The following is a 25,932-nucleotide window of genomic DNA, read 5'->3' on the forward strand; positions in this document are numbered from 1 at the left end:
ATCTAGACTATCTACTCCGACTTTGGTAATATTGTAAAAATCTATTATTTTGGTTTTTTATCTTCTCAATTCTGGAGAATGAATTTATCGTGGTGGATTGAAGAAATCAGTATTACAGCGCGATTTTTTTTGGCACGTAGGATACAAGAGTTTTATTCGCTGTGAAAGCGAACTCACTGGTGTATAGTTTTCTTTTTTTATCGGGCAAGAAACTGCAAGGAATTTCTAGTTTGTTTTTTTCATGGTGCCAACATAAGTAAAACCCTTATTTTTCAGTTCATCAGAGAAATCAGACGTAAAATCAATATCGGATAAACTTTCATTTAATAGTCTGTCAATTTCACTTAATTCACTTCTTAAATTCTCTGTATCCATCCAACATTCACTTGACAAGTAACCCTGAAGCGATAATAGTAACTTAAGAAAAAAGGAAACGTAATTAGTACGGCGGAGTCTAAAACGACCCTAGATGTCTCTAATTCGGTAGCAGGATGCAGCGCGTGTCTGATTTGGCCACCATCTGACATAGACTACTAAACTAGGAGAATACCTGGAGAGTCAGCTTCGTGGCTTACTAACCTAAAAAAAAAAAATTTGAAAATATTTGTCTGGGGTCAAAAAAGATCCCACCATGCCAATTAAGAGTTAAAAAAATTTAACCAAACGGCTATCTGTTAAAATTAATTTAGAAATGAGTGTCAGATTCATTTGTTTTCTTTGTCCTCTTGCTTAATGTAAACATCGCCTGTCACCTTCTTTCTTTTTATTTTATAACGAACCAGCCGGTCTTAATTATTGATAAAATTATTAAATGCATGAATTTTTACTTTCCTTTAAAAGGTTGAAGAAGTAACATTACTAAATGTTATACCTGTTCTAGGTAGACAACATATTAATATATATTTAAAAATGTGAACTTAATTTAAAAAAATAACATAATGTAATGATTAATTCGATGTAAATTTAAAGTAAATAAAGGAAATGTTTAACAATTCTTGATTATCCGGCAATTACTTAATGTATACAGTTTACACAAACAACGAATCACTCCCCGGCCGGAATTGTTGTACAACGAGCAATCGTAATATTAATAACCGCAAACTATTAATAAGATAAAAATCGGTTTCCATAATTATTATTAACAAGAAAATAGTTATAAAAAAGCTGACAAAAAAGTTGTAATACTTTCCTGAAATTGGTTATTTATTTTTATACATTAGATAATGAATGATACATGAAAAAATTATCTAGATTTCTTTTTTGGATGGGAGTAATTTATGATGAAGTTTTATCGTAAAATTATGCATGCTTAAATAAACCATAAAAAAGTTTAAAACATTTTAAAAATGGTTATTGTTTTATTTTATTTTACTCCCAATTCACAAAATCACCTTTCAAGAAATTTTTTTACATCTACTAAGTTAAATGGAAAAAATTTAAAAACCTTCTTGGGAGGTGATTTTGGGGGGGGGGTTAGGGAAAGAAACATTTCTTTATATATATATACAAATATTATTCATTATGATATATATATATATATATATATATATATATATATATATATATAATAATGAATAATATTTGTGGCTGGAAAATCTACAAAGCTGCTGAATCAATTTTACTGAAATTTTAATAAGCTGTAGTAGACTATCTGAAGTTGTACGCGTGAAAATTTGATGACGATTGGTTTTTTTTAATCTTCTCCCTTGGACCGGATCCTGCAGTTAAGTATTACATAGACCAGGGGAGTGACCTTTACTCTAACGGGCCTCCACGTCTCGGCCCTCACTTGGTCGGATCTCACGTTGCGCCCGCCTCAAATTCCCACAGTAGGATCCACCAGGCCCGGCTATGCCGTCCCTGGGTCCCCGTTCCGGGAGCCGGGACTCGGTCTTTATGTCAATGACTGTAACGGGGACACCCCTAGTGGGGTTTCCCTCCGGGACTCAAGTCTTTTTCGCTCGGGGGTGTCTGAGTCCTCGTGCCTCACCGCTACCGCCCACTCGTGCAAGCACGTGCTCCGCAGAGGGCTGTTCCTCATCCCCGAGCTCCTGATATCCTTCTCCTGGAGAATCCTCGCCACGAACTCTGCAAAGCTATCAAAGGTCTTGGGGCTCCGCAACACGGTGGCGATGATGTTCTCCTCGCTGAGCGGTCCGGTAATCGCCGAGAAAGCTAGGCGGTAATCATCCCACTGCGGGCACCAGAACACCACGGGTTCATCCGCGTCGCCGCAGTAAAGGCAATAGTGGTCATCCGCTCTCCTCCTACCACACAGGTAGGAGCGGAAGACCCCATGGCCGGTCAGGAATTGTGTGAGCCAGTAGTTCAGCTCACGGATTTGAATACTAGATCGTGGATACCGGTGTTCTTTGGTGGTTGGGTTTCAATTAACCACACATCTCAGGAACGGTCGAACTGAGAATGTACAAGACTACACTTCACTTACACTCATACATATCATCCTCATTCATCCTCTGAAGAATTATCTAAACGGTAGTTACCGGAGGCTAAACAGGAAAAAGGAAGTAGTTCAGCTCACCAAACCTCCGACTGGCCCACGGCTTTATATCCGCGATAAGGGGATGCGTTGGTTGGGTCGTTCTTCAGTAACGCTAAATTTAAGGTCGAAACAGACATTAGCTCAGTTTGAGGTTATGTTGACCTTTTATTAATGTATTAATAAAAGCGCTTATGCGATAATTCATACTAATTCATAGTTTAAACTTGATGCTTGTATGCAAGATTTACTCGTTATCTTTATTTCATCAAATTAAGATCGTAAAAATTTAATTTTCTTATAAATAGAAAATATATTTTAATATTAAATAAACAAAAAAAAAACTTCGTTTAGTTTACTCATTTAATTTATGTTTTATATATTTCTTGCGCAAAAATTATATAAAATAATTATACAAAGTAAAATAAGGAAAGTCGGTCTTCTTGTGCAGAACTGCGCGAGGATTTTTTAAAAGTATTCCTAATTTTATTACTGATAATAATAAAAAAAAAAAATGATGCCAGCAATTATTTACTGATAAATAAGTTACAAGTAATTATATGGCTTTTAATTGTTTTATTTTTCAACATCGTTAAGCGCAGCTACTTACATTTATCAATGATAAGAGTAAAAACGAAAAAACCCAGCATAATGTTCATAAATATGTAGCCTAATTTAAGATACTGTTGCTATTATACGCACAATTTCACGTAGATATTTATTTGTGCATTTAATACGTATTACATTTGATTCCTTGCAGGAAGACATAAATTTGAGGAATTTTTATTACGAGGTTAAAAGGTTTATTTATAAAAGAAATTAAGCAGAATTAATAAGAAAAGGAAAAACATGAACATGAGAATAATTTGGATTAATAGTAAATTATATTAATTAAACCGGTTTAGAAACATTGTTGTTCTATCTTAAAAGTTGTCGGATCAGTTGAGAGACTGAAATTTTACTTCAAAACGATTTCTTATCTCTAATGATATTATAAATTCCATTGATTAGCTGGTGATTTATTATACAACTTGATATTTCCAAATAACACAATATTCCTTGGACGAACAAGATTATTCTTTAATAATCTTGTACTTAAACTCAGGGGCGACTCGTAACTAAAATTACTGGGGGTGCTGCTTCAGAAAAGTTTTTCTGGGCCATTTCAAGACCACGGTTAAAGTTTTCTGTAAAACAAAAGAACCGAAAAAATGAATCAAATAGAATAGATGGAAACAGGATTATAATCTAATTCTACACTTCATCACATTCGAGAATATGGTACACGGTTTTTAAGCACAATATGCGTATTCGGTTTATCCGAATAAATAATAAAATGTCAATACAGATAACATTTTTTTTTTTGTATTATTAGATAATAACTTAATAAAATGTCCGCTTAATTTAAATTTCTATGTACACAGAAACAAATACATAATTCGTTTTTACTAATTATCTTCTCTTTTCCTAAATTGTAAAACATTTTGTTAGAACAAATGTTGTATAAGAACACAACAGTTGAGACCACCAAATTGACGGGACGTTTACGTTGACATAATTTTATAACATATGGCAACCAACTGTTATGTTTTAAGCAAATATCACAATTTTTTATTATTTAAACGTGAAGTTTTAATTACTATTACAAATAGGACGAATATGAGAGTTCCTGAAGATAGAATTTAATTCCGAAAGCGTTTGAACGCTTCGAATTCAATTGTTAGTAACCGGTTTTTTGTATATTAACTTTGAAGTAACATAATTATTAGTAACACTAATTAGTTACAGCGGTCGTTTAAAAATAATTTTGATTTTTTCCAAAAAAATATTTGTTTTTAATAGTTTGAGAGACACGTAAAATAAACTACAAAAATTAAGCAGAATAAAAATACTCTGACTTATCGGTATTTTAAAAAGAAAGATAGCTATTTAACATAACTTATAATTATTAACAGCTGCATACATACGTAGTGCATAAAATGTTTCGTTAGTTAATATATTCTCTTTAAATAAATTAACAATTTGTGTACGCGTGTTTCACAAACACTCACGTATTTTATTTTCCCCTTCTTTGAAATATTTTATCCTCACTCTTTCTGCTTGACTGAGTAACTTAAACGATAACCTTGAGCCATATCTTATGAGATTTAAAGGGAATTAATCGGATGAAAATGTGTATGTGTGTGTGTATTGGTATAAGACAAAGAGGGGCGTTAACAGATAATTTAATACATACTACTCATATATAACAGCTTAATATGTAAAAAAACAATGAATATGTCAGGTGTCAATTGGATATCATAAATTGTCTTTGAAATTACTAGTAATGTTTGTACGAGTAGCAATACTAATAATATTTTTTACGTTCACCTTTACGTACAAAGTTATGTGAACACATGCCGCACTCTTAGCGGTTAGAAGAGCTGAGACACCAACCAAATTGCAAAATTCGATAGTGGAAAAATTCAAATCGCAACAGAACGCTTTAAATAAACTGTTTACGATGAGTAAAATATAGATTATCGATAAATTAATTAATCAAATTCTAACTACTGTCAAAATATAAGGTAAAAAACAAGGCGACTTAAAAATATAAAATTTGAAGCACGCAAACTTAGCTTGGCTCATTCCAAGTCTAATAATTAATTTCAACACCTCTTTTGTTCGTTTTTTTCTGGTTATTTTATCGTCCATATTTCATTACCAGAAGTGCTACATCGTTATACAAATCTTTATATATATATTTCTTGTGTGCGTGTGTATGTCACTGAACTCCTCCTAAACGGCTGGACCGATTTTGATGAAATTTTTGTGTGTGTTCAAGGGGATTCGAGAATGATTTAGATTCACAATTTGGTCCACTGGAAAATGTTTTTTTAATTAACTTTTTATTTATAAGTAGTTGTTGATTTTGGAATGTTTTACATTGGATCCGGCAGACTGCACTACCATCGCAGTAATATTCTATTTTAATCTTATTTTGTCCCGACAATTGGTGCTGCGATCAAATTGAGAAAAATATTTCGTAATTTTGTGTTATTATTGTGTTACAAAAAATACGAAAAAACAGTTTTTTAATAAATAAGAGGCTAATAAATCAGATGGAAATGTAAACAAAGGAAAACCAATCAGATCAATGCAAGATGGCCGCTGTCAAACACAACGACCAATCACAAAGAGCCCGTATGGCCGTTGCAAATGTAAACAAAATCACAACTGATTAAGTAACAAGTAGGCAGCACTGCGATCGCGTTTAGAATTGTGCGCGTATTGAGAAATATTATATTATATTATTATTTATTGAAATAACGTTTTAAAATGTAATTAAAAAATATACATTGTGCAAATTTGTAAGGTAAAGTATTGAAGTGAAAATGTTTTTTAATTTATTTATGTGTTGTTGATGTTGGGATAGTTAAGGTTCACAATTGGGTCCGGTAGGCAGCGTGTAAGTCCAGTAGGCAGAGCTGCAATCGCGTTTTGGAAATTTTTTTTAATTTTTGGTTTATCAGTCAAACCCGGTAGTTGGTGCTGCTATCGGATTCTAGGAATTTTTTTTATTTTGTTGCTTTTTCGCATATCAGTTACTTGCGTCGTAGCTTAGTGTTGGTCTTACATTAAAATTCGTATTTTTAACGGACTACTGTGTTTAGAGAATAGTTTTAATTAAATCCGATAGATAGTGCTGTTCTGACAATTGGATTTATTTACATTCTGAATTTTATAAAGTTAAAGGTGAAATTCTATAAGGTTCCGTAATTTTTTTTAACTTTCTTAATGTTCAGTATTAATCGTAATGATTTTGCAGCCAAAAAATTATTTTCGTTAAAAAATTATTTTCCACCGAATCGATTAGAGAGTGGTGTGAATTTAAATCCGATAGGTAGTGCTGTTGTTTTGCCATTTTGATTTATTTACATTCTGACTTTTATAAAGTGAAAGGTTAAATTTTGTTAAATTGCTAATGTTCAGTTTTTTAAGGTTTTATGAAACTTTCAATTGTTGTCATTTAATCTGTATGTATACTCAGATCTAGCAATAGCGAAGCATTGCCGAGTCTGCTAGAATTGCGCGCTTATTGAGAATATTATATTATATTATTATTTATCGAAATAACGTTTTAAAGTTTAATTAAAAATTGTACATTGTGCAAATTTGTAAGGTGCAGTATTGAAGTGAGTATTTTACATGATTTTTCATGAATTTTAATGATGTATACACGTGCATTCAATAAAAATCAACTTAACCTACAAATTTAAATTGTCAGTTCTCATTTGATTCTATGCAACTTATGAAGTATTGAACGGCTCTTTGAAAATAAAAATTTAAGTTTGTAAAATAAATTATAACATTTATAAAATTAAAATATAAGTTACTTATAATATAGTTTAAAGTATATTTAAAAAATTGAATTTATAATGTTTTAGCTGATTAATTTTATAAAACGTTTTCTAAAATTATTTTCAATTTACAATTATCTAAAATTTACTTCTCTTCTCTTTCTCATCCTTTTTCATCATGTTTTTAGATACTTTATTCTAGAATTTTGATCTTATTTCGAAAGCGGATACATTTCATATATTTACGAGTATATTGCGATAGTAAAAAAATAAGTCTTACTTAAATTTACTGTTGCGAGACGAAAAGAAGGTAATATCCTGCAAAATTTGATCGAACGGGTTCCTATCGATTACGTTGGCACCACATGTACTCGCATAAGCAGGAGTCTAGCGTAGATTTCCATGTACCGTACTCCTTACGATTCCGTCTTTTCGTTGCTGCCCGTTAACTTTCTACTGTGTTTGTATGAGCTCCAATAATTGGATCTCGAAAGGTAACCAAACGAGGTGTAAAATTGTTTGAACGTGTAACAGTTTGATGTATACAATCGTAACCTTGTCATTTAGGTATATAATCGTAACTCCGCCAATAATCAGGCATTATGTTTGTCTCAGGACTAATACAATAACATCTAGCGACGTGTCTTTTATTCAATCTGGAACCGAACGTACGAAATACTCTTGTTTTTGTGAAAATTCCCATTACTGAAAGTAAACCGTCCCCACATTGTATTTTCACCTTGAGAAAAAGAGATTCATCTATTTCTACGTCCAGATCATTCCCGCCTATTATTATTGGGTTACGAAGAAACACATCTCCTCACACACTTCTCTTACAAACTTTTTCCAATCATTTACAGTGTCACTACCCGTACCAAATTATTCGTTACAAAACTTTAAACTGATATACTTCTAAATTCATTTATACAGGAAATAAACATCCTGACCCTATAGGGGAAGACATTTACATCAGTGTATTTACACTACCTATCGTCTTCGTATTGCCTCTCCTCTTCCAGCCACGACCATCTACCGTAACTTACAACCCTCAACTATCAAATTAACTATTCAAGGAATCGCGATATACGCTCCTTCCTTTAAAACCGAAGGTTTCACAGAAAACTCTTCTATATCTAACTTCAATTAGACTCAGATCATTACTTGATTTAATTCGCCGAAAATATTATCCTCATACCAACAAAACAAGTGCTGATTTCAACAACGAAAATTTTGTCGCATAATTTAATTTACTCAAAATATTCTTGATTTAGATCAAGAAACAGATTCACAAATTTAATAATCTTCTAAAGAAAACATACCCTACCTCTGTTCCGCTTTCGTGAGCGAGGTAGAAAAATAAATTTAAAATTTCAGTTTGCTAGATTGCAGCCATGTACCGATACTTAAACGCGCAGAATTGCGACAACTCGCTTTTACACAACGTCATTTATCTTCTCTGTCGCTTAACGAAAGAGATATTTCGTGGGTTGTAAAAAAAGAAGAGCATGTTGTTTATCGCCTCATGGATTAAGTCGTAAAACCAATCTTGGATAAAAATATCAAATACTGACAAGCATAATAAACACACGCAGTACAAGGTTTAAATAATTGACTGCACGACTAGTACACAGTCATATACCTATATAAGATAAGACAAATTTAAATATAATTACTACGACGGAATTGAAGATATATTATCAGTTTATTATTGTATATTATTAGTCAATCGTAGTGGCGGATCGTAGGTAAAATTAGTGGGGTTGCTAATCCAGCAAATATTTTCTGAGTCTTTTCAAGGCCGTGGTTAAAGTTTTCTGTAAATTAAAAGAACCGAAAAAATTAATCAAATAGAATACCTGGAAGTAGGATAATAATCTAATTTTATCACATTCAAGAATATGATGCACGGTCATTGTACACAATATGTACCATATACCATATTCAACAATATATACCAAAGTGTACCCATATTTATTGTATTCAACGATATGGTACACAATAATATGGTATTCGGTTTAACCGAATAAATAATAAAATGTCAATACAGATAATATTTTTTAGTATTATTGGATAATAATAACTTAATAAAATGTCCACTTAAGAACACTATAGTCCAACGGTGATTAATTTAAATTTCTATGTACACAGAAACATATACTTAATTAGTTTTTACTAATTACCTTCTCTTTCGCCCTTCCAGAATGTTTTCGGACAGATTTGACAATCAAATACCCCTTGCTTTCCGTCATATTTTGGTCACTACTGAAAAAACAACTAAAACCTCTTTCATATTCCTTCCACCGACTAAACTAAAACAGGGAACAAACAAGGAACGTTCCATACACACGCGGAGTAAAAAAAAAATTCCCTTCCACCACCACTCCAGGTTCGGCACGAGCGACAGTGCTCCCTCTTCCTTGCTGCCTCGCTGCATCTTCCTATGTGCGTATGCGCACAACTGACAAACACCACGCCGCTGGAACTGTGAAGCGTACAGTTCCATAAAAATTATTTTTGTACCTTTTTCATAAACTGGGGGATAGCTAATTATATTAAGCTTAAGGATTATATATTAAAGGACTCATTATATTAAATTTTATCGATAATATCACGTGGAAATAACGGGTGCTGCAGTTCCACAGTCCCTATACGCGAGCCGCCCTGTTCAATCCGTAAATAAAACGATAGTAGTTCAGAAAATAAGAAATCTATCTTCTTGAGTCTTTATGTCACATGATCTGCCCGTTGGTATTTCATTCTTGTCATCAATTTTCTTATACTTTTATTTTTGTTTATATTCTCATAATACTATTTCTCGTCTTTTAGTTTTCTCAGTTCATTCCCATCTAAAATTGACCTCTCTATTGCTGTAGAGACTTCTGTATCTTCCCTATTATTCTTTGAAGGATAAATCATCACAGGTGATACATATGCACTGAAAAGTTATTTGATGCTTCTCATGTAATAATATTATTTTTAAGTTTTCTAATTGCTGTCCATCCTATCTTGTATTTTTCTTTTTACTTCTGCGTTTGTATTTCCCATCTTTTGGTTCGTTTTCTGACCAAAATATACACGGTTGTTTTCAATCTTTTTAATAAAATTGTGATTAATTTTAATTTTCACATCATTTTCATTTTTCGTCTTGTTTGTTATGTACAAATTCATTTTAAGACCAAGAGATATTCTTTTTAAGTCCTCAATTATTGTTACAAGCTGTAATCTGCTGCTAACTACCAGTGCAATATCATTTATAAATCTGAACTACTTTGATTTTATATTCATACCTTATTTCTACTGACATTATAAACCGGGTGTCCGAAAAAGAACTCTCGCGTTTTAAATTAAATTTACTTTATTACATTTAGAATCACAAATGAAGGTATTTTATTACTCAGAAGTACAAAACGTAAATTCTTTTTTAAATCTCTTAATGAAACTCAATATGCGCGCAGACGTCAAATCCAACTCATTCTATTCGCGTATGAACATGTCTGAAGGAATCGCTTCCGTGGCTATTGTTATTCTTTGGCACAGATAGTCAAGTGATTGAATTTATTTCTTAGAATACGATTCTTTTTACGGAGTCGAAAAAAGAGATCTATCGGCATCAAATCGGGACTCCGCGGAGTCCAAGCGATGGGAACTTCTCTGTTTGCCCGGCGTTCTGGAAACCTGTCGTTGAACGTAGTCCGTAAGATGTGAAGGGCCTCCATCCTGTTACGTATTTTCAATCTACGGAAACAGAACATTCCATAACGTATCACATGTTCGAATACACTGTGCCCGTAATAGCCTGTTCACTGGAAAAAATGGTCCAAAAATTCGATTTTGCATGATACTACATTTAGGGACGAATTCCACCAATTAGTTTGAATTTTTAAAGCCTGATTCTCGATAAAATTATGAAAATTCACGACTACATGAACATGAAATGTTGCTTTATCAGAAAATAAAATCCGTTCCTGGTAGTTTTCATTAGAAAATATGTATTCTAACACGGCCGGTAAATTTGAGTTCTTTATGGGTTATAATTTCATAGAGTATATGCGGTTTATAAGTACGAAATTTCAGTCGTTTGTAAACAACGTCATAGAGTACTACTTTTAGGAATGTTTAGTGGAAGATTAATATTACGAATTGAACGTTTTAGAATTCGTTGGAAAGACAACCGAATTCTGTCTGTTTTTTCGGCACTTGTTTTAGGTCTACATGGTGAAGATGTAGTTATAAATTATATAATAATTAAATAATATTTTAATAAGAATAGAAATGAGGAAAGACAAGCTTTTATACAGAATGGAATAAAAAGTAAGTCAAGAATTAAACTCGGGTTTGATTACTAATTTAATAATTACTGAAATAATTTTTACATATTTAGTAATTTTAAATAATTGGCAATAACTATTTTCTGTTTTTTATTTTAAAGAAACTGATATGTTTAGATGGATAAATATATAACGTATTTTGGTTGTTCTTTTATATATTTTTTTTTTACCAACAACATTTATCAGACTTCATTTGAGTAGCTTTTATTAAAAGAGCTCTACGCCTAATCCTTTTAAAATCATATTATACAGTGTTTTGCCTCTTTTTTATACATTATTTATTTAAAAGTCTTCTTAATAAAATAGAGGTTAAATTTATAAGAGAATAAATTAAAATATAACTGAGATAAATAGAAAATAAACAAACAGTATCTTAAAATTACAGAATAATTGTATTTTTTTTTTATAAATCATTAAAAAATAGTTTTTACTTTTTTGTTTGTTTACTATTTCCTTCATTTTTTTAAATAATATTTTAACTACCAAAAGAAGAATTCCATCTTAAGAGTGTTATTGAATCTCCTACGACAAAAATACTATAAAATAAAAAAAAAAATGGTGAATAATACATATCCCCAAAAAACTCTTACAACGTGAAGGTGACCTCAAAAAACATTTATTTGTCTGGAATAAAAAAAAAATTATATTTTTAAAAATACAAAGGTTCACTCGCCTCGGGACTGTTTTAAATTTCTTCAATTGTGGGTTGTTTTTGATTTACGACGTACATACTCACACAACTTAATTTAAGACGTTTATCATTTTATTTAAATATAATATTTTTTTGTTTATTTAATTCAATGTTTCCAACTAAAGCGCCTACGCATACCGTATTTAATTCGCGCGGGTGTTCGGTACTAGTGTTGACGGTCGGTACTAACTAAATTAATGTAATTTCTCAATTTACATAGAACAAATTTCGCTTGTACGGTCGGCAGATTGATCCGGTCGCAAGGCTTAACGCTCCAAAGTCGACCGGGCCATCGAGTTTGAGACCCCAGCCAAACCGAGTTACTTTTTTATATATTAAATATTATTCATTTATCTAATTCTACCGCTCACCTGTGAAAAAATGAAGATCAGTTTTTGGGTTCAGGGTACAATTTTGCAAATATTGTAAAAGGTGACCTTGCTGTACAGCCTCACTCCGGTGATGTTTTAATTTGAAAATTAAATATATAAAGTAATCTTATCAAGTTTGGTCAAAATAGGTACAATAGTTCTGTAGATATAAGGTGATTTATAGGTCAGCATCGGAGATATGAAAATATTCTGAAAATTTCCATCCGGTTTTTTGGGTTCGTTAGGTATCAATACGTCAAGATCCGGTGAAAACCGCATATATTTCCAAATCGGACCGATTACAATACTTTCCCTTCTAGAGCTATCTAGAAGGGAAAGTAAAAACCCTGATACGTAGCGTCATCTGACGGAATGTTCACGGAAAAGTAGAGTTTTAAATTTTTCTTGATGAAAAAAAAATGAATGTGATTTTAGCCTGTGCCATCTGACTAAATTTAGATCTTATAACACCTCTGCAACCAATCGTCCGTTTTTCAAAATTCAAACGGGGTATTCTTTGTAGGTTGAAGGATAACTTTTGCATGCATCAGGTACTGTCTCGATCTAAGATAGATATCATGGTTATTCGGAAATGTTATCTAAAAATGAAAAATTATTTATTAAAACGTATCGATAATAAATAATCCGTTACGGTGCTGCACTTCACATTCGAGCCACTAGGTGACGAGCCGCTAAATTCTCACGCCCCTTTCTTACAGCGAGCTGCTCTAAAAATATTTTCAACAGAGGTCGTATTAAAATTGAAGATAACATATCGTGAGCGATTCATAATCAACGCCAAGCAAAAACTACTGAAGGTAAATAAATGAAAATTTATATACGTGTTCTTCTTACAGTGAAACTGCACACTAAGAAAGGATTTTTGAATTTCCGGGTTTAAAGGTAACAATTGAATTTCTCGGTAACAAATGAAAATATCAGCTTGTTTTTTTTTTATGTGTGTAATCTTCACGTGAACATTTAAAAAACCAATTTCTAGTTTTTTTGAAATTTCAACTTTCGAGGGTTAAAATGGTTTTTTGATTTCCTGTAATCTTTTTGTTACAGATTTAATATTAATTACCGATGAAAATTCCTCACCCGTGCATTGGAAATGTATATCCGGTTTTTGATAACCTAGTAAGGTTGTTGATTTAATTACTACTAATGGTCAGTTAAGAAGACCTGTGCATAAATTATGTTTGCTACCGATCTCTAATAATGATTTAATTATATATACTATTGTTATTATAATTTCATTTGATTTGTTCTTTCATACTATGATTGTTAGTACATTCATAATTATTGTATATTTTGCATATTTAAATTGTGTTTTCACACCTATGTTACTTTACACTCGTAAACAATCTACAGATTAATTACTATACTACATACATGCTACATGCATGTACACACACATAAAACATATACATTATAAAATTATTTATATATGTATATATTAGGTGCAACAGACGCCAGTGACAATTTATTGAACGATCTTGAGGAATAGATTTCCCTAGATTTATTTTTTTATTAATTCTATTTTTAAAGAATCGTATTCATTAATCTGTCAATGACATAAGCTATATTTCGGCCATTGGCTACATCTTCCCTCTATACAAACGAACGACACATTAAAACAAATCCTAGATCTATCTATATGATTGTAGGTACGATTGTGAAAATATTCAGATCATTAACTTTGATAAATATATATATATATATTTTCTTTTAAATGTACAAGAAAATGTATTTGGTAAACCAAGTTTAGATATCTTTGAACATTGTAACTATTATTTATTTACACGATTCTATAATTATTTTAATACTTATAATAAATGAATGTAAATATCATGTTAAACTGATTATAATGTATTATTCATTAATTTAATTTTACTATTGTTACTTGAGCGATTAGTGAAGTAAAGTAAATTTTTTGATAGTTAAAAAAAATTAATATTTGTTATTGTTGTTGAAATACAATATTATAGGTTATATTATGCACTTATTATCCGCAAATTGTATAATTTATTTATTTACAATTATATTAAAATAAAATAAACGATCATGTATGTAGCTTATAGTGATTGCAAATCAATGATTATTAATGTTGTTATTTGTCATATATCATTTTTCTTTATATATATAAAATAAAATCATATGATTTTTTTGACGTGCAGTATATGAAGACTCATGTTTCATCTCATTATTTTGTAAAATTAAATTGATATATAATCTGTATAGTTCTTCTTACTCATTTTAAAATAAATGAATTTGTCTATATTCAGTTATCATCCTTGTTAACAGCTGAAATTTTATATTAATAATGTAATAATGCTATATTTGTATTGTTCAGTCTGAATTCAGCGCTCATACAATCAACATCACACGTATTATAAATCATATATTTCATTAACAACGTAATAAAATTATGGAAACATTAAAGATCATATATAAATATAAACTGATAAATGCCTCAGTCTATTAGTCTTGAACCGGAGAATTAATCTTACAAGAATGGAACCGTTTCCTGTTTAGCCTCCGGTAATTACCTTTCAGATAATACTTCAGGGGATGAATGAGCACGATATGTATAAGTGTAAATGAAGTGCAGTACAGTTTCTGATCGACTGTTCCTGAAACGTGTGGTTAATTGAAACCCGACCACCAAAGAACACCGGTATCCACGATCTAGTATTAAAATCCGTTTAAAAATAACCGACTTTACTAGGATTTGAACGCTGGAACTCTCGGCTTCCAAATCAGCTGATTTAGGAAGACGCGTTCATCACTAGACCAAACCGGTGAGTTAGGACGCAGACCTGGATGGATCTGGACCTCCTCCAGGATGGAGACTATTTATGATACAATATATCTGATATAAAGAATGAAGCGTCAAAAATAGCTTAAAATAATTGTTATTTTACATCCAAATGTATGTATGAACATAAATGCTCTACATGCGAATAAACCGATTTCTAGATTTTTGAAATCTGTATTTTTACACGGGGTTTCAATTAAACATACATCTCAGGAACAGTCGAACTGCGACTGTACAAGACTACACTTCATTTACAGTTATACATATCATCCTCAATCATCCTCTGATGTATTATCTGAACGGTAATTACCGGAGGCTAAACAGGAAAAAGAAAGAAAGATTTCTGAAATCCGATCTTGAAAGGGGGTGAAGAAAGATAAAAAATATTTTGAACAACGATTGTAAATTTTCCCAATCCGGACTATACTAAACGAAATGTTCCGTAGATTTGGGCTTGCAAATATTCTTCAGATAAATATTTAAAAATCATTTTCGGTTTTTGACGTGATAACGTTTTATAAATCGATGAACGCCGGCAGCACGCACGAAAAAGCATGACTCATTGTCCCGTTCCGCCTGAGCCAAGCGTACGAGCGAGAGCGCGGCACGAGCAAGAGAGAGGCACGATCGGCCTCTCTCATTAATTGAATATTAATGTTTTTTAACCAGAATTTCGATTTACTTAACACGAGTTTTAAAAATATTTAGAAGTTTTATTGACAAGTTGAACCGCCTAACCGTCGTACAATGGAATAAACTATCATGTCAAGCAGGTTTTGGCGGGTTTTTTAAAAACAGCAATTTCATGAATTTGATTTATGATTTCAATTTCATCGTTTCAAATTGACACTTTATCAACATTGATTTGATTAAAGTTTATTTCTATAACAAATTGTTCGTAATTATTTTTGAACAAATCGTTCAATTTAAACTTTCAAATATTTTTTAATATTATATATTATTATTAAATGAAATGAAAAATGGAATATTAACGTGTTTCGATTCAATTTGTTTGTTTAAACAAGTAATTTTTTAAAACATCCAAATCGTAGCGCCCGCGACATTGTCGGTCTTTGCAAGACGTTGTCACGCTCAAATCTCGTGCGAAACGTAGTTCCACACAAACAAATTTTTTTTTTTTTTTAATTTTTTAAGGGGTGCGAACGTATACGGCGCTGCGGCTCAATCAGCACAGTCACTACCATCGTATCTGTATGTGTGACTGCTTCCTGTTACTTGATTAATAAACATAAAATAAAAAGAATGACCGCTACGGGAAACACAAATACCAATTTGGTGCGGGCGAAGCTGTGACGGGGAGCTTATATATATATATATATATATATATATATATATATATATATATATATATATACGCATCATTGTTCTGAACCATATTAAAAATAAAACGAAAATATATTACATAAAATAATTTTTCCTTGAAATATTTTTGATAAAAAAATTAATTTATTCACAGTAAATTTTGAAATCCTTGTAAAGTAATTTTCTTCAAAAAAAAGTATAAACGTGAGAATTTTTGTACAGTTAATGAAGTAAAATAATTTTCTTTAAAAAATTACATTGTTAAAAAACTATTGTTGTTGTTAAACAGAATTGTAAAACATATTAAACAATTGAAATTTATGGCAATGAACTAAAATAACGGATATCCGTAATGGTATTGTATTACTTAATTTAGTGTTACGTTGAAATAAAATAAAAATAATAAAAAATATCTTTTTTTTCAATGAAATACGATTTTTTTTTACAAATATCTATCGGATTAAAATGTTTTTTTGTTCGAGTTACCGATTCGATTACAATGAAATATGAAATTATAACTGAAAAAAACAGTATATATTAAAAATAATATTGCCAAATTTTGGTAAAAAAAATATTCAAAATTAAAACAAAAATTTCCGTTTGTATGGATGGAATTTTTTATTTTTCTTAAAACGTTATTAATAATTATTTATTTACCGATGAATCCACAGAAGTTTACAAGAAGCTTGTATACATGGTAATGTGAAAATGGAAATTTGTAGCGCATGAAAAATGCCATGCCTGACCGGGATTCGAACCCAGGATCTCCGGATAAAGACTAAGTAAGACGCTACAACTTCGCCACGGAGATCGGCCGAGTTATTAACAAAGATGTATCGGGTGAGATATCAATAAAGTTGAATTTTATATCTAATACATTAAATTCTAGTTAATAGGATTACCGGTTATTTGGGACACCGTTTAATTCGGACACATTAAAATAATTCTTGTAAAATTATCGGACTAAAATCCCATTTATAAGGCGTTAGTTCGTATATTCTTTATTTTACTCGCGGTGGTGGCTCGTAGTTAAAATTTCTGGGGGTGCTGCTCCAGAAAATGTTTTCTGGGCCTTTTCAAGGCCACGGTTAAAGTTTTCTGTAAAATAAAATAACCGAAAAAAATAAATCAAATATAATAGCTGGAAACAGGATAATCCAATTCTATACTTTATCATATTCAAGAATACGGCACACGGTTTAACCGAATAAATAATAAAATGTCAATACGGATAATATTTTTTAGTATTGTTAGATAATAACTTAACAAAATATCCGCTTAAAGCCGCTATAGTCCAATGGTGTTTAATTAAAATTTCTATGTACACAGAAACAAACGCATAATTAGTTTTTACCAATTACCTTCTCTTTCGCCCTTCTAGCGTGTTTTTGGACAGATTTGGGAATCAAAGATAACGATTAGATATTGTACAAGTATAAAGAAAAAATAAAGTAAAAAGAACTACTACGATGTTAATCCTCATGACGTTTTGTGTAGGAGTTCTAGAACCATCAGCTTATAAAAGGATCTGGTTTATCATCTTGCCAAAAATATATTACTGTTCTTTTCATTCAGTTATATCTAATGTTTTACGATTTTTTTTATTTGTTTCGGTAAGAATAACATAACTTTTAATGAATATCAAATAATGTTTATAGTTTATAATTTTTGCTAATTAATTTTTTCGGATTAGTTTTTGAGAAAATGGACCTCTAAGTGTGTTTTTAGAAATAGTTTTCTAAAAAAAAAACTGCAGGTAAATATGCATGATGAAAGGTTTTTACATTCAATACTTGAGTAAAATTTTTAGTGATTTAGAGGAATTATATTTTAAATGTTTATTTTTTTTAATTAACTGAATCACTTGTTCAAATGAAAATTTTCATTTAAAGAAATATAAATGTATCGGTAATTATAAAATCTTCCTTATTGCATGTTACACAACATTGAGCTATAATTTACTGATTCTTTTGTACAGTACATAATTGAATTTTTTAAATTTTTAATACCTACATTAATTACTGCTTGTTTTTTACTCGTAGAGAAAATATAATTAAAATTTATAATTTACTTATTAAATCAAATATAATTATTGTTGATAATAAAAGTTGATAAAAGTAATAATTGTAGGTTACTCATATTTAAAAAAATTCACACCGGGCTTATTAAAGAAAATAAGTAGGGAACAAATTTCCCATTTACTTTTTTATTAAGCTGAATTCTCGGTTGATAATTGGGATGTTAAATACTTCGAAATTACAGGTGACATTCAGCTAAACAAGCGGGAGTACTATTCATTATTCTATTCTATATATGAACATCATTACTTTCAAGAAATTAAGTGTGCGCGCGTAAGTGTTGTGCTGCTATATATTTTTTGCATCAAATCGGTTTTTTTTTTATGTAACAAATTATTATTATATATACATTTATCATTCAAGAGGACAGATATTTGAATTAATTTTATCATTATCTAATAAGGAATTTAATATTAAGAATTATTAAATTAATATTATAAGGAATTATCTAATAAGTAATTATAAGAGGTTTAGTTTTGTACAAAACCGATACGTGTATCTTTTCCAAATAGATATAACGTCTTAATATCCAATCACCAGCGCTATTTTATATATATATATAAAAAACAATTGTGACTGATAGTGAAATTATTAATTATTTGGACGAATTAGATTTAGATAACAATTTTGAAACAAATATTGAAGATGATGATGACAATGCTGTATGTGTAAATGTAAGTAATTCAAGTGAAAACATGAAACTATTTTTGAGACTAGACAGAATAATAATAATATTTATATATATATACAGAGTGTATCACGAAGTTCTCCCGGGATGTACATAACCTATTCTACCCGTAAAAATAGAGGAAAGAGTTAATATAAACATATGTCTTAAAATGCTTCGTTTGCGAATTACAGTTAGTGAAAGATTTCGGTCGGATTTCAGCTACCCCAGTGAATTGAGGATGTACTGAAATTTTAAGGACGTTAATTAACCCTTAGCTGACCGATGGTACTCACAAGTACCAGATATATTTTTCCAATATTCAGTTTTATATATTCAGTAAAGCATGCGATGACCCGTCCGTACTCACAAGTATCGTTTTAATTACTGAAAAACAGTAAAAAAAACTAGTGCTGGCAGCCCTGAAAAATGATCAAGTGACTGTTAAAAATGTTGTTGCTATGGTTACTCATGATGTTGGTTTAGTTGACTTCAATCTGTTTGTGTATCGTATAGTGAAATAATAAACATTAATATACGCTTAATTCTTAAAGTTTGGTCGATTAGTTGTCGTGAGAAACATAAAAAGAAGGTATTTATTGTTTATGTTGTTAGAAACAGTGCATTATTGGAAGTAGACTTGTAAGTACCGACGGGCTCCTTGACTGTTGTTTTAGGTTAGATTGCCTAACCTGAAAACAGTTGTCAATATTTTGTGTGCCGATTGGTATTTATTTTTTTGTTTTATCGTTAGTTATTTATTTATCCAATATGAATACAATTGTGACTGATAGTGAAATTATTAATTATTTGGACGAATTAGATTTAGATAACAATTTTGAAACAAATATTGAAGATGATGATGACAATGCTGTATTTGTAAATGTAAGTAATTCAAGTGAAAACATGAAACTATTTTTGAGACTAGACAGAATAATAATAATATGTTTGACTTAGTTTTCGATGAAGAAATTACTAGAATTAGAGAGGTTGTACCTGAGAGTATATCAAATAAAAATTATAAGACTAAAAAAGTTGACAGTAAATGCAGTGCTAAAAAACCTAGTAGTTTTACATCTTTCGAAAGAAGAATGGGGAAAATCAAGAATTATTATTTTTGATAATGTTTTCACAACATTGACCTTATTAGAAAAACTAAAAACTGAAAATACATTAGCTTGTGGAACAATTATAATGAATAGGAAGGAAGTACCACCTGATATGGCACATGATAATGAAATGGAAAGGGGTGATAGTGACTATAGAATTTCATGTAGTGATATAAGTTTTTACAAATGGAAAGATCTTGATAGTTTGAAGCAAAGGCAACTGCCTTTGCTTAAAACTATCACGGTTCTGAAATTAGTAAAGTGAGCAGAAAATTCCACGATGGGAAAAAACGAGATGTATCTGCTCCACTAGTAGCTGCAGACTACAATTCATATATGGGGGGGAATTGATCTCGCTGATTGACAACGTACAGTTTATGGAATTAATTGGAGGTGCAAGAAGTGTGGCACAGATTATTTTGGGGTTTATTGGAAATTGCGTTCATTAATTCTTATTTAATATTCAGTGAAATAGATGGAAAAATTCCATCGATTGACTTTAGACGGTCAGTTGCACGAGGGCTCCTGACATACGCTGAACCAAAAAAGGGTTCAATTAAATGTAGAAGTCTTGAGCAGCTTCCTGAACAGGATAAAAAGCGCAGTGGTAAAAGTTTTTCTGTTCCTAAAGATGTTAGGGAGGGAAATCGTGGTGTCCACTGGCCAGTTTTTACAGACATTAGGGGACGGTGTGAAATATGTAGCATAAATGGCATTCAGTCTCGACCATATACCAAGTGTAACCATTGTGGAGTTCATTTATGTTGCAATGACAAAAAAAAACTGTTTTGTTGCTGTAAAAGAAAGGCTGTAAAAGTACGGTAATACTCTGTAAATAGTTTTTATAAATGTATAGTTTGTGATAATGTATGGTTTTGGTGTTAATTGACTGCAGTGTCAGAAGTGTTTCAAAACTTTTTTGTGTTAGAATGACATGTTCATTTGATGTGTATCATGTATAATACTATGGCTAAAATAATATCTAAATATTGTTCTAAGTCTGAATAGGGATTTTCAATAAGCAGATAGTTGTTTCATGCGGTAAGAAATATTTTTCTAATAAATTTATTTGCATAGTAACTTTTCCTATACATTTAATTTACAAAATTGTGTGTGTAATATAACATATTATGCTTAAAAAAAAGAATAATATTATCTAGTAAGCTAATCCACTACATGTAAAGAAACTTTCTTAGGCCTTATAGGTTGTCTGAGTGATATGACCTTATAGCATCTCAGAGCCCAACGGTACTTGTAAGTACCGGGCCTAAATTTCAGCTGATTTGTTAAAATTCGTAATATAAGTCATATCCCTGCTTAAATTAGGTCCATCTAAAGAGATATTCATCAGTAAAATTAAAAAAAAAACATTATTTCATATCACGGTCAACTAAGGGTTAAGGGATAGAATTAGTGATTTATTATGGTTTTTGGCTGAAAGATCGAATAAAATAGATCCTTGAACCGATATGTGTTGCTTTTAGAAATCTGGAGTGAAATCGAATAAATTGGGGTAAAAACCTTGTTTTTTTTTACGTTTGACGTACAACAAAGTTGTTAAATGGTTAATAAACACGTAAAACCTATTAACAAAACTTGTAGAGAAAATAATTCTGAACAAAATGTTGTAAGAAAAGTAGAATAAAACAAAGAAAAGTTAAAAAAATTGGAATTTCATTTAGAAACAATACGCTTGACCAGAGTGCATACGTACCAGTTTATAACAATTGTTCAGAAATAAGCCCACCATTTTTAACATACTGCTTGGCACACTTCTAAACCGATTTTGTTGCTCATTTTAGTTCTTCAGGGCTATAAAATATTTTGACGTGAAACGTTTTAAAAATCATACCGAAACATACTGGTACCAGAATAGAAATTTGAAGCGTAACGAAAAGGTATATATCGTCTTGCCTTAATAACTCCCTAACTATTAGTCTCATGCGGTGTCATTTTATAACTAACACGGCCAGCTCGCCGATACGACTTTGAGTTTGCGTCACTGGTGAATGGTTTGGTGGTGAGGGGGTACAACGCACATCGACTAAAACTGGCCCTCTCACTCACTTCCATTCAGTGTAGCTCACGACTTAGACGTGATTCGTATATTTCTGTTTAGAGTTTGTAGAGATAAAGTAATAAGTGTATTTTGCACAATATTTACGTGTAAATATTATATAAATATAATATTAAAAAAGTATAAAAATTCATTATGTCAGCCTCAGCTCGCGCAAAAGCCAGTCGGAGATATAAATTACGCATATCGTTGGAAAGAGGAAGTTATGGCCCACGCACAGATACCCAAATGTTTCAGGAGCGTCGCAAAGCTGGCACGGCGCGCTCAGTGAACGACGCCGGCGGCGCGAGCACCTCTACCGCATCTTATGTCTTATATCTCTTACTGCTCATGTCGCAGACTGTCGTCGAATATTAGTCGAAATAAATATAATCTATCATTTAGTGTGTTTTATGTTAAGATTAAATTTAGTACGCAGCCAATGTCCCGTTTTTATTTTAATCCAATACACTAAAAGCGACTCGCTGACATACAGACCGACCAATTTATCTGTAGAGTTGACCAAATGAAGGAACCAAAATTTTTCATTGGAGCATTTCAGTTTTGTTCAAAACAGATACGATGGTGGCTCTCCTATTTAACTCTTGATCGCTCTGTAGCTCGGAGGAACTTCATCCAAGATCTGTAACTTTTCACGTTAAACCAACAGCCGTGTGCCGTGACACAGCCTCTACCCGATTTTTTCATCCATTCACAGACGAAAAATTTAAAGATGTTAGATCAGGCGATCTTGGTGGCCAGGAACGTGGACCTCCACGATCGATTCAGTTCTCAGGGAAATGATGATTTAAGTGAATGAAAACGACACAACAGAAGCGAGGAGGCGCGTTATCGTGCTGAAAGTATACTTTGGGTCTCGGCGCTAGAGGAATATTTTCAAACAGTTTTGCAGCAATTATTCTTGAAGAAAGTGCAAGTAGACCTTAGAATTTAACCGACCAGGTAATACGAACGGTTTAAACATCTGATTGTGAAGAAGACCATATTATACATTGACTGTAAATCGGTGTTGAAAAATGCATTTCACCGTTTCATGACGATTTACTTCTGCCCATGTATGCTCATTGCATAAGTTGTTGACGCCATCTCGAATGAAATTTGCCGCGTCGGTAAAAAAACAATCGCGTTATCGATATTTATTCCACCAGTTGCAGAAATACAAGCGAAGCGGACCGCTTCCTCGGTGTAGATCTTAAATTGGCTGTTTATGATAAGTATATAATTTTTGTTTAAGTGTCTTCTCAAACCATGCAATGTGAAATTCTGATCCGCTTATTAAGACGTCATGCACTGACGCCTGGACTGCGCTGAACTGCATCGATAATAGTTTTATCAATAACAACGTCGTGTTGGACAGATCGTTTGTAGCTGCAACGAATACTATTTAACGAACCTGATTCCTGAGGATTGCGAAAAGTCGCGTTAATTCTTTTGGGATCTGGAATCCTGCTGTTCGGAAAGCACGTGAAACAGAAGGCGTTTTATGTTCTACAATTTACGAAGGAGTCCTTAATAACAAATTAGCGTGCATTTCGACAGCGTTTCAATATTGATCCACCATCGGCTAAGAACATTTGTCACCGGTATAAACAATTTGAAGTATCGGGTAGCAATGCACTTCAGATGATAACGTACAACGAATTCAAGAGGCTTTTCAGCGAACCCTGAAAAAGGCCACCTTCACGCTAGTCAAGAACATGCAATCTCTCATATGCATTATTTGACACGTGTTAAGATGACGCTTGCATTTCAGCTCATACCAATTGTAACTGATAAAACTCTTCGTGTAAGTAACAAAAGAGAATAAAAAAGATTTCTGTGACATGCTCTTAGTTGATATGAAAGACGATGGGTTCTTGCCTCAATCTTTAGCGATGAAGCAATACTTCATTTCGGCGGTAAAGTTCACGTCACAAAGTTTCCAAATGGCGATTTGAGAATCCACATGGAATTGTACAGGAGGAGCGGAGATTCATCAAAAAGTATTTTCTTCGTTTAGAAAAATTTATGACCCTTTCTTTTTTGAAGGAAATATTAATAGAGAATTCTTATTTTGAGGTGCTGCAGAAGTTAATTTAGATCACAAATATTGTAGTCTGGCTTAATTTTACCAAAGGTGCAGAAATTAGGACGAAATCTTTCGTCAGCCGACATTCTCTTTCTCTTTCCTGTTTAGCCTCCGGTAATTACCGTTCAGATAATACTTCAGAGGATGATATTATGAGTGTAAATAAGTGTAGTCTTGTACAGTTTCAGTTCGACCGTTCCTGAGATATGTGGTTAATTGAAACCCAACCGCTAAAGAACACAGGTATCCGCGATTTAGTATTTAAATCCGTGTAAAAATAACTGACTTTACTAGTACTTCAACGCTGGACGCTGGAACACTCGACTTCCAAATCAGCTGATTTGGGAAGACGCGTTCACCACTAGACCAAGCCGTCGGGTAAAGCCGACAATCTAACGAAGCGTTTCCGAACCTACGTTTATATGAACTTTTTTCTTTATTTTCACCAGTAGAACATCAATCGTGAATCACTCTGTATAATAAATAGACAATAAGAAAATTCATTTTTAAAACTCTTTTATTATTGTTTTAAATATAATATATATCAATATTTTAAGATAAATTATTTTATTTACTGATATTGGATTCCTATATTGTATATTATTATATAGTAAAAACGAACTGCTTTTACTATTTGCAATGGGAGATTGCATTATCTGTTCGATCCATTCTCTATAACTATAAACATTTTCATAAAATGTTATCGAATTGCCTGTACCGCACGTAAATGGTAAAGTTCTTCTCGATAAAACCCCGACAATACGGTCATCACAATAAAGCGGACCTCCAGAATCACCCTTACACGGGCCAAATCCATTTTCAGGAATCGTGTAACAAATAAAATCAAGTTTTAATATAAAAAACAGCGATCTCAGTTCGCATCTCATCGGACCTTTCGGTTTAATCGATAATTTTGTTAAAAATAAATTATTTTCAAAAGAATTATTCGATTTTTCACCAAATCCTAATATCCAACAACGATTAATATTAACCGAACGAAATAATTTTATCGGTAGTTTAGCAGGTTCTAATTTTTTAAATACGGTATTCGTTCTTAATATAGCGATGTCACCGTTAAAATTATTATAATGTGGAAATAAATATACTTGAATAGCTTCTGTATAGTATGTCCATTTTGGTGGTGTTGTATCGTAATCTAGACCCCCATATATTTTTACGAAATTTGGAATCGAATTGTTTACACAATGTGCTGCTGTCAATACTAGATCTTGCCTTATTAAATTACCTGTACATACCGACATAAAATTTTTATTATTGTTGTTTTTATATAATATAGTTATCAGTATAATAAAATTAAATTTATCTTTCGCTGTAACGTAAGTTCCTCCATACATTCTATATTAAAACAATAAATTTTCTTCAAAAAATTTTTAAAAAGATACATGAAATTTTATATTAACGAAAGATAATTTACGCTTCTAAATACATTTTAATTAACAAATTTTTTTTAAATTGTTGCTTAGCAACTATTTTAATTTACGAATAAAATAAAAAAGCTGACAACACAGTTGCAGAACTTTCCCTTTACGCGGCTATTT

General features: G+C 31.6%; 1 protein-coding gene across 1 annotated transcript; it reads right to left on the reverse strand.

The window, feature by feature from the left end:
- Positions 1-225: 225 nt before the first annotated feature.
- Positions 226-25,728, reverse strand: LOC142332479 (kallikrein-6-like). The gene is made up of 2 exons (XM_075378929.1): positions 24,949-25,728; positions 226-399 (listed from the first exon to the last, which is right to left on the reverse strand). The coding sequence occupies exons 1-2, from the start codon at positions 25,726-25,728 to the stop codon at positions 226-228; spliced, it is 954 nt and encodes a 317-aa protein (XP_075235044.1).
- Positions 25,729-25,932: the final 204 nt, after the last annotated feature.

The sequence above is a fragment of the Lycorma delicatula genome, chromosome 11 (assembly GCF_047948215.1).
Source record: "Lycorma delicatula isolate Av1 chromosome 11, ASM4794821v1, whole genome shotgun sequence".
Taxonomy (NCBI): Eukaryota; Metazoa; Arthropoda; class Insecta; order Hemiptera; family Fulgoridae; genus Lycorma; species Lycorma delicatula.